Source organism: Myotis davidii, unplaced genomic scaffold, assembly GCF_000327345.1.
Source record: "Myotis davidii unplaced genomic scaffold, ASM32734v1 scaffold800, whole genome shotgun sequence".
Lineage (NCBI taxonomy): Eukaryota > Metazoa > Chordata > Mammalia > Chiroptera > Vespertilionidae > Myotis > Myotis davidii.
The window spans coordinates 41,548-52,924 of record NW_006292343.1 but is presented as its reverse complement, the minus strand read 5'-3'; the positions used below and the strand labels follow the sequence as shown (position 1 = coordinate 52,924).

General features: G+C 35.4%; 1 protein-coding gene across 1 annotated transcript in view; it reads right to left on the bottom strand.

Annotated features, from left to right (window-relative positions):
- Nucleotides 1–338: 338 nt before the first annotated feature.
- Nucleotides 339–11,377, bottom strand: part of SAMD8 (sterile alpha motif domain containing 8) — a 36,773-nt gene continuing 25,734 nt past the window's right edge. The window contains exons 3-5 of the mRNA XM_006765840.2: nt 9,972–10,089; nt 4,989–5,139; nt 339–4,831 (exon numbers count right to left, since the gene is read on the bottom strand). Of these exons, the coding sequence (XP_006765903.1) occupies nt 4,527–4,831; nt 4,989–5,139; nt 9,972–10,089 (574 nt within the window). The 3' untranslated portion in view covers nt 339–4,526. The remainder of the gene's footprint in view (nt 4,832–4,988; nt 5,140–9,971; nt 10,090–11,377) is intronic.

Genomic DNA, 11,377 nt, shown 5'->3' with positions numbered 1-11,377 from the left:
TGGTATCCTCCTATAGAATCTCATTTAAATCAAATAAAAAACAAAAACTTTCATGTGTCCAGGAATAAGTAGATATTTGCTTCCCTTCCCTCCCTCTCAACTTAATCTACAATTTTTCTAATACCCTCAGGATGATCACTTTTCTTTCCTAGTGTACAGAAAAGAAAGGGGAAAGGGAAAACAGCTTATCTAATGAACAACTAAGAATTAGAAAATGTCGGGGACGAGATACATTAGGATTTAAAGTTGCAGGACCCAATCATTTGCAAAAATAAAAATTCACTGTATAAGAAAATAGGCCAGCTGCATTAACAATGCGAAGACAAAGAAGAGACTAATTCAACTTTCAAATGTTTTATTTTTAGTGTTTTAAAACTTTTTAATAGAACAAAGATATAAAATAATATATATTAGTTAAATCTGGATTTAATTTAGAATCAAGATATTTACTTATATACAATACTGTGCTTCAAGGTATGGCTACCACAGGAATTTTCACATCTTCAAGTAATACTAGTTTTTCTGTGGATAGGGTGACATGTAGGTAGAATTCTTGAAACAAAACATGCTCACTTTAATTCAAGCTAATTTTGTGCCCCCATTATGTACCAGTTTCCACTTCCTTTTTTTCATATTAGAAATACTTTCATTGTCCTAACAATCCATAGATTCTCTGAATAAAAAATTATTAAAATTAAGCATTTTTAAGATGACATTACTGATAACATTGTTTGGTTATGTTCAGACAACTCAGTAGTTCAGATTGAAACAGACCTGAAATAACAATGAAATTAACAGAGTCCTCCTTCTTTCTCCATATGCTTAAACATGGAGTACACTGAATAAAAAGTCCTTTGGTTAATTTAGGGTAAAACATACTCTTAACAATCAACTTTTTTGGTAGCTGAATTATGGCTTATAAATTTCACAGATATTTTTATTGAACTTGATGCAAAGTAACGGCCATGGTTTAGCTACTTGAAATTAGTGGCATTTGCTGGGGGTGAGGGGTAGGCAAGAAGGGGACCAAAACCAATTTCCATAGTAATGTCAGCCATTCAAAGCCACTCAAAGACAGAGGGGGAAAAGGAATCTTAACCTCTTTCCTTTTTCATTGGTCACCTGTAGCAGCCTGACTTTGCTGTTACCAACAATTCTCCTCTATAGAAGTACATGGGAAATCTGGGCTAACCTTTTTACAATTGCAAACTGTCTTAACTGCCAAGTACAGATGGCATTAAAACTGGCATGCCTTGTTGGCTTTGCAACTATCTAAATGAAACAAACACTGTTTAAGAAAGCGATTGAACTATTCTAAAAGAGAGCTTTCATGTCTCAAATGCCTGCATACCTTAAAGAACTATCACTACAATTACCTTTGGTAAGGGATAACTTAAGTCTACAAAAAGACTATCAAAGAATTAAATTTATTAGATCAGAGTGTTTAAAACAAGAATATAGTTAATTTTCCCAAGCATGTTGGAATTAGAATCCTTAAAATAAAGTTTACTATGCAACTAATGATGAAATTGCCTTTTGCTGAATCCAGTCAAAGCAGGTTAGTGTTATGAATATGACTCTGAATACATAAACACTTTCCAAACAGATGTTCCTAAAACAGACTGTTTTCTAGCAGCTATAAAAGCTTTTGACTCCTCTGTTCTCCATTTACAAATCACAAGATTTTTGGAATTCTAACAACCAGGCAGGTACAGGGTAGAGAAGAATGCCACTTGCCGTGTTGGTTACACTACCAACAGGGCTCTTAGTCAATGGCTTCTTTCATGTGAACAGTTCACACTTATCAGCTGACTGGTTCTAAGGCTAAACTCAGTGCCTTCTGGTTTAAAAGGATACTACTAATAAAACGACCCAGCATATGAAAGTTGTTTTTACCCTAGCCATTCTGGCCACAGAGAACTATGGAGAGGATAGGCATATTGAGAGTTCTGCAGCATAGCAACAAAGGTTCCTCCCAAATTATTTGGTGATAACAGTAAATTTGCCTTCTTCAAATTATCCTACTCCCTATGAACTTCAATTACCTTTTCAGTAACACTGCCCAGTATAGACTTTAAAAAAAAGAAAGGTAGGTCATGCTGTCCCAGGAACTTAGAAAATGCATCAAAGACTTTGCATATACCTCCAGTTTGCACCCCAAACCAAAACTTTCTTGGTTCCTTCTACACTGAGGTCTCAAATGTTTAATGATGTAAGCCTCTCACTAGTCTAAAACTGAAGAACCTAGTAAAGGTCAAAAAAATATGTATATCTAAAGCATGTAGCTCCTCTACCTAGCCACATTCACAACTAACATGTAAATGTAAATACCATCTCAACTAGTTTAGATTTTACCAAGAAAAAAAAAAGACAAAAATCTGGAAATTTTTGGACAAACAAAAAGTGACAAAAATATAGGTTTCATATTAAGAGGAAAAAACACGGAAAAGAATTTTGTCGCAAAGTTTTCCAAGAATGAGGTTTGGAGATGACTGATTTATGTAAACACTGCCTTGTAATAGTTATAGAAATAAATTATAAGTTTAGCTTACCTTTTCCTCAAAACAGATTTGATAAATACAAGGTCTAAAGTTATTTTACAATCCTTACTGCCATCAGCTGTTAGGCACTCTCAATGTCTATAGCTCTGCAAATCAGTTGCAATTTATTCTTTCTATTTTGTTCTAGAATAGAATCCATATGAAGGAAATAAGACTGATGGTAGGAAACTAACCATTAAGTAGCTACTTAACATTCTTGACTTAATGTTGCCACAAATTTTTTCCAAACATTTTTTCAAAAGCCCTATCAGTCCCTCCAAAGCTAAAGAAAAAATGACAGTATCACATCTTTTGACTGGGTCAAATTCCCCTGACTGGCAAAGGACACATCCTTCAACCTTCATAATTATGCAATTTCCTTAGATGAAATATTGGCATTTTTGTCCCTAGCATGTAATAGAATCAACAATTTAAGATATTATAAGGCTCTCTTGAATGATATTTAAAAGCACAATAAAATAAATTGCCTTGTGCTGTTTCTCAAGAGGGAATAAAAAATTATGTTCAGAGCAGACTCAAACTGGGATCATGCAGCACTGGCTAAAACTTGTTCGAATAATATTCCTTTCCTGCCCAATCCAGTTGGGATCCTCTGTAGCTTATACAAGGTGGGATTATAACTCAAAGTGCAAAAATAGGATATTTCAACCAATAAGAACCAGGCTCCTGATAAGTAGCCTAATTTTAGACCTCAATATGCCAGCACCTTTTCTAACTCCTTGTTTTAAAATGGAATGTAAAATCTACACAATTAATATTCTAAGTGGCTAAGCTCATCAATTCCAATCCCACAACTATCCTACTGTCATAACTACTCTATAAAATCATTAAAAAAGTGAAGTGACATGTTATTTGAGGTCAAATTATATAAGGTACTAAATTTCTAGTGTTGTAAATAGCAACTAAGTTATATCTCTTCCTAATTGCCAAATTAAGACTAAATAGAAAGAATGTATGTACACAATTGTATTTAAAATATAAAAAAACAATAAAACCTTCCATATCCAAATATGTCTGTGGCCAAGAATGAGACATTTCAAAGCCCAAAAAGTTATACTATGCTTACAACCTGTTATAAATTTTTTTTCAGAAAGAGAAAAAATATTTTTGCATGCATATCTCCATACTCAAGGACATAAGAACTTTATCTAATGTCTGGTAAACACCCCACTGTTTTGCTCATTAAATAACATCATTAAAAAGCATAAAACTGGACTGCCATCTTACTAACAGCTATAGCACAAAGTTATTCCAGGTAGCTGCATCACTAAAATTCAGCCAATTCTATTTTTATGGATGCAGTTATTTTTCCTCATGAGTTTATGATCATACTGAATCCTCAGAACAAAACAGGAACTGCATCTTTTGTTGCATCTTTGGTGAAAAATGCCTGTACTGTCACCACATGTATGGCCCCTTTCTCTTCCTGTTTCAGGCATCCTGGTATGTTCAATATACTTTTCTTAAAGGCAAAATTATGTTAATAAAACTGATTACTTTCCAGAATTGTATTTTTAAAAAGACACAGAGATTAACTCAAAGAACAAGTATTGTTCATTTGGTAGGGGATTTTCCTTTGAAAATAATAAGAAACTTCAAAAAATATTATTTCTTGACTGGAATCCAACTTGAAATTAAAAAAAAAAAATCTTTCAACCAGCAAGTTCAAAATGCAAATACTCAACAGGTAAGGGTAACACCCTGACTTCAATCACATTACTTCTCCCTAAAGAGAAAAGGCAAAAAACATCTACTTAAGCTTTCCGTTCAAACAGATAGGGAAAGACTCTTAATGTTCCTTCATGCTTTCTATAATCGCAGCCTTGCTCAGAACAGGGAACTTTACTTTGTCAACATAAAAGCCAAAAAGCAAGGCATCCAGGTACAACCTAGGGGAGAAAGCAAAGTTACTCACTTTCAAGAACTACTGTATATTTAATCACGAACCCATAACAAAGATAATCTTCATCCAATTAGTCTTTTCATTATTGTTGGCTTTGAAAACGGCCAACAATATTCATTAGGTACTGTACCATTAACATTACATTCAAAAAAAGAAAACATGGGAAACCAAATTCTTGCTCTCCTACTCTGCTGATATGCTCTGGTATTAGCTAGAGTATGGTAGTACAAAAAGAGTCTTGTCGTGATATAAAAGGCAATAAACACATCAATGGAATAATGTTCATGGGCAGCCAAAATGAAGAAGATTCCAAAGAGGTTGAGAACCCAGGATAAAGTGTGCAAGAAATTCCAGCTTCTTGGTGTATCTGGGGAAAGGACAGAAAGATCATTTTAAAACCACATTCCTTCCAATGCTTCTTAAACATGTTTCTTAGGTTAGTCTCCCATTCTTCATAGAACTTGGCACCCTTCCCACTGCCTCCTCTGCAGTTAGTCATCTAATATGCATAACCAGATACTTACATTCAGTGACAAAGAAGTTCAGCATAGTTAGGACGACTGTGTGGCCACTGAACATGTAATCTCCACAAGTGTGAACACCTGTGAGGGTCATACCAAAGCCACTCCAAATGGCAAAGGCCCGGCGTAGTTTCTCCCACACACTGCCATATATCTATAAAGAAAGTATGAATTAGTGCTTTAAATGCTTAAGGAGGTTAAGAGAGCTGAACATCCATTCCCATTGAAATTCAAATGCTGCCTGGCTAGGTAACTCAGTTGGTTAGAGCGTGGTCCTCATACACCAAGGTTGCAGGTTTGATCCCCAGTCAGGGCACATACAAGAATCAGCCAATGAATGCCTAAATCAGCGGACAATAAATCGATGTCTCTCTTTCTCCCTCCCTCTTTCTAAAATCAATGAATTATAAAAAATAAATTCAAGTGCTGAATGACTTAGAAATAAGATCTAAGCAAAAGCAACCAGAAGACTCCCGGTCTAATGAACTCCAGTTATTAAGACTGGGTGGTCAAGCTTGGCAGTACTCAGAAATATTTCGGTAATTAAATACACAAAATCAATATAATTTAAACTTCTCTACTAGAAGTTTTTTTGTTAGAAAAAAGGTGATCAAAATACAAAAGTATTTCTAAGTTTTTAATCCAATAATTAAGTAGTATTTGTTCGGCTCTCCTTGCCAATAAGAAATAGGCTGTGACAAAGACAATGACTACCAATCGATATCCATTCTCCCCTTCTTCACTGTTAACAAAATCTCAAATGTATTTGAAGTGGCAATGAATTCAACCAAAGGAAACATTGTATTTTCCAGCCACCCTTGCAGCTAGGTGAGGCTATGTGACTAAATGCTGTAAAAAAAAAACATTATGAAAGTGTAAAAGGTTTCTAGGAAAGCTATTCCCTCTCTGGTTGTCACGTAGCTTTTAGTCAAAGATTAAGAAAATATGTTATCACTTACAGTCAAAGATTATAAAGTACTTTAGTCATGGCCTGAAGGCCTGCCTGTAAAGCAAGTTCCAGGAAATAAAAGTTTAAAAGTACACTTTGCTTTAGATAATAGAAAAATATTGCTAATTAAGCACAAAACAATGATAGCTTAAACAATAACAAAGGTCATGAGATGTTTAGTTTCTGCTTTTTGCTTTAAAGATGTCACTGACATGCAATTATGAGATATTTTGCAGAATCTTGGTTCCTTAACCAGATAGATCAACCAATCAGAGTGACAAAGACACCAAATGAGATGTCAGGAACTGAACTAATCAGACTAAGGAAAACCACAAAAGCTTGCACAAGAACTAACCGATCTGCTTCATCCTCAGACCCTATCTCCCAACCCTCAATCTTTGCCTTTAAAAACTCTTGCTCAAAAGCCATTGGGAGTTTGGGCTTAAAGCAATAGCTCCCCATTCTCTTGGCTTGGCACCATGGCAATAAATGGCTTCAATTTCTCCACTGCAAAACTTAGTGTTGAGTGTTTGGCTTTGCTGCGTGTAGAGTGAGTGGTCTGATCCCCTTGTTTGGTAATAAAACATCTTCAATAGAAATCACAATTTCATTACAAAGCTCATCTGCTGATTATACACTACCCAGCTTTCTCTGCCATAGTTGAGGGCAGGAGAAGAAGAAGAATTTATTAATAGAGAAAATAAAAGAGAAGGTACTAAAGTACACAATTTGGTTCTTCCATGACTTCTAATGAGAATAGGTTTAGAGACGTTACTCTCATGAAAGTAAAAAATCAGGCAGTGAAGAACTAGGAAAAAATCTCAGCCATGGACAGGAAACAAGTAATGCCTGTCCAAAAAAAAAGGAAAGAAAGAAGTTATTGCTCAATTACTCAAGTCTCCCTATCCTTTCCAATCTCAAATATCAGAAAAATAAAGTTGTAACCGCACAATAGAATGAGTACGATGATCTGATGAGACAAGGTGTAAAAATTTGCTTTAAGAATTCCATTGATTAATTTAAAAATAGGCATGTTCTTGGTTCTGTGCCCAAACCTCTTACTTCTGAGAATGAGAGTTTGAGCAATTAATTTATTACAATGAAAATGCCCCAAGAGTTCACTGTAAGGGATTTGATTGCTAGCTAATATCACCTTAACTTTCTATTTTTAATGACTGTTGCAAATAATATAGGTCAATAAGTAGGTTATCTTATAATTCAAAACAATTAACAGCATTTAGGGCACAATTTGAATAGAAAGCTCCATCTATAATTAACTGATCATGAAAAACAGCAATTAGAGACAGTAAAAGGGCTGTCCATACTGTAGAGGAATGGGGTTTAATTTATTTTTATAGTGTACTAGAGGCCCAGTGCACAAAACTTGTGCACTGGTAGGGTCCCTAGCAGCTGCCGGCTGCCAGTTGGGTACTCCCCAAACATCTGCTGCACCCCCTGGTGGAACTCCTGGAAGAACTCCGGTCGAGGGGACAATTTGCACACTATGCTTTTATTATATAGGACGTTGCAGTCTGATGCACATATATTTAGTGGCTGACCCATAATTAAATCCTTTAGCTACAGGAAATTATTTTTTCAGTATAATAAGTTTTCTTTAAACCTCTTTTAATCAATTAGCATACTATTTGAGGAAACTGTTCTACCCCTACTTCATATCATGTACAGAAATAAGTTCAATAGATTAAAGATTTAAATATAAAACAAGACTATAAAAGTTTCAGATAACATCTTACTTTTTTTAAAAAAAATATTTTATTGATTTTTCACAGAGGAAGAGAGAGGGATAGAGAGTTAGAAACATCGATGAGAGAGAAACATCGATCAGCTGTCTCCTGCACACCTCCTACTGGGGATGTGCCCGCAACCAAGGTACATGCCCTTGGCCAGAATCGAACCTGGGACCTTTCAGTCCGCAAGCCGAAGCCCTATCCACTGAGCCAAACCAGTCATGGCAGATAACATCTTTCATTAATCAGAATGGCAGTGACTCAAAAGATTAACAACAAATGGTGCTGGCACACAGTGGTGGGAAAACTGACATGCATACATTGTTGGTAATAGTGAAAACTTGTTTTCTCTAGCCAACATTTGAACAATACGTCATAATTTTTAATGTGTGTGTTCTCTGATTTTATAATTCCACTTTCAAAAACTTCTCTTAAGGAGATGATTAAATAGTGAAAAAGCATAAATGTACAAAGATATTTATCACAGCACTGTTTATAAAGCATAGATTTGGAAACAATCTAAATGTGCACCACTTGGGAGACTGGTAAATCATGCAATGGAATACTATGCAGCTATTGAAAAGATGAAGTATGGCTATTTGTATTTCTTCAGAAAAAAAGTAAACATAATATTAAATAAAACATAAGGTAAAGAAACTATGCCTGTAATATAATCCTATCTTTTGTTTTTAAAAAAGTATCTATCCAGATAAACTTATTTAATGTATAAGCATGCTTACAAATAGCCTATGTGACTACCCACATGACGGTTAGTAGCATTATTTATGGTGTAGAGTGAAAGAGAAGAATTGTGCACTTTTACTTTTTTTAAAAAATATATATTTTATTGATTTTTTACAGAGAGGAAGGGAAAGGGATAGAGAGTTAGAAACATCGATGAGAGAGAAACATCGATCAGCTGCCTCCTGCACACCCCCCACTGGGGATGTGCCCGCAACCAAGGTACATGCCCTTGACTGGAATCAAACCTGGGACCCTTCAGTCTGTAGGCTGACGCTCTAGCCACTGAGCCAAACCAGTCAGGGCCGCTTTTACTTTTTAACTCATACATTTCTATAAAATTTGAATTTTTAAAATAAAGCATTTTATTATTTTTTAAACGTTATTGATTTTAGAGAGGGAAGGAGAGAGAGAAATATTGATTTGTTGTTCCACTTATTTGTGCATTCATTGGTTGATTCTTGTATATGTCCTGATTGCAGATGGAACTCGCAACCTTGGTGTATTGAGATGACGCTCTAACCAACTGAGCTACCCGGCAATGGCTAAAACTTGAATTTTTATAATAAACTTATGTAACTCTGTAATTAGAAAATATTACTCTCCCTTTTTTGGGACAAAAACAGCTTTTACCTTAAAAATGAAACATTTCCTTTACACTGACTCCTAACTGTCATATAACCCTTCCTCCTTTCTTACTGGCCAGTCTCCTAATACCTGGAGAAAGTTTGCCACCCTTCAGCTCAGGGCTTTATTTTTAGCTCTTGATCACCTTTGGCTGCCTTATCTTCCCTTGTTGACATTTCAGCTATTTAGATTGCGGCAGAAGAACTGACATTTAATTCTGTTTAACACTTTACAAACATGAAAATAACAAAGGTGTTAATATATTCATTTGAATATTTTGGAACACAACCAAAGCATGAAGGCTTAGGGTAATAAATTCTTTTGGCCAAATTTAATGAGTCACAATTATATATAAAGAACAGGTGCTTTTCACGATATTTTTATTTTTAAAGCTATTTATTACCCAGGTTTTTTTGTTCCCAGCTGCATAATCGCTTCTCTCTCAATTTAACCAGAAAAGATGTCTACAGTTTACCAAAAAAGCTACAAAGTATAAAATAAAAAACAAAAAATCAGCCATTATTTTGTATATCCCAGAAAGAGTAAAGGTTATAGCAGTGGATACTATTTTAAATGGAATATAATCAAATTGCAACTTTTAAAAAAGGAGAGATGAGGACAGTGAAGGGGCTAGTCAAGTAATATGAAGAACTAAAGATGCTGAGGATAGTGGGGAAGAGAACATGATTAATCCAAAGAAACTTTCTATAGCTCTACAGCAGATCAATAGAAGTAACAGAGAGGCAGATTTTGGCTTAAAATTTTTACCAAATCATTTCTAGAGGTTTATTACAGATACTGAAAAATACTAAAAAGCACATTTTAATAGTAAAAGCAAAGTCTTAGCCCTACTGTATAAATGGTGCCATCAACCCACCAAGAAGAAGAGGAGAAAGAATGATAAAGAAGGTAGCAGGCTACCTTTCCAGTACACTGCAGGTGCTGTCCTGGCACGGAGAGGGAGGTCACAAACATGGTAAAGCAGCGAAGCAAGAATACAGTGCCCATCAGACTACAGAGCCTTCGCAGAAGTATTGACCTGTGGACAGAGCGACCAAAAAGGGAGAAAGATCAGAAGAAAACAAACCAAAATAACCCAGACTTCAAATGTTCCTTTAAAGGGAGAGCAAGCAGGAATACCGCTAGACTCTTGGAAGAGGACAGAAACCTTAGAGGCTATCATTGTCCAGTAGAACTTTCTGCAATGATGAAAATGTTCTACAACTGCACTGTCCAACATTTGAAATGTGATTAGTACAAGTGAGGAACTGAATATTAAATTTATTTCATTTTCACTGATGTAAATTCAAATGGTCACGCGTAGCTACCACCTGCCATGTTGGACAGTGCAGACCTAAGAGCATCATTTCATTGATAAGAAAATATGGCTAAGAGAAAGCAAGAGAGTTATATAAAAGAGAAGACTAGTACCTAGCTTGACTCAGCTTGGTGTTAGTCCTATTACTCATATATTGCTCATAAATTATTTACTTAATGAGAGGTAAAGTTGAATACGTGGTTCTAGGGAATTTTTTTGCTCATTAATAGCATTGTAAATTTGTTAATGATAGTAGCTATCTACTAAACATTATCTTCCCTAACTTAAATTTAGCTATTGGCTGACTCAGTGGTTGAGCATTGACCTATGAACCAGGAGGTCACGGTTCAATTCCCCATCGGGACACATGCCTGGGTTGCTGGTTCGGTCCCCTGTGTAGGGTGTGTTCCATCCCCATTATGGGGCGGGCAGGAGGCAGCCGATCCATGATTCTCTCTCATCATGGATGTCTCTCTCTCTCTCTCCCCCCTCTCCCTTCCTCTCTGAAATCAATAAAGATATATTTGAAAAAAAGTACTGTTTTTTTAAATACTAAGTTTTACATTATATCTGTCTCTAACAAAAAATTTAAAGTGCATTGTAACACCACTTGTCTGTTATATTATTGTTTTTAAATGTCTTAAAACCAAATCAGAGTATAAGATACTTAAATTCAGGGACTATGCTGTACATGTTTTCAAAACGCTACCCCCATCCTAAAAAACAAACAAACACTGAACATAAATTTAGGTATGTTTTAAACTTTAGTGTGTACACCTGGGATGGAGCCTAGGATTCTGCATTCTAACAAGAGCTCAGGTGATTCTAGTGAAAGCGGCACAAAGACACTTGAGAAACACTTTCTTGGATTATGAAACATCAAAATTTGCATCTAACTGTCCACTGCTATGCTTTGTTAAATCTACAAAGGCTTCCTATAAAGTAAACTCTTTCTTGTTTTGAAGAGTTGATAAAATTAAAATCTACAGGGTCTTAGAAGACAAAGCTA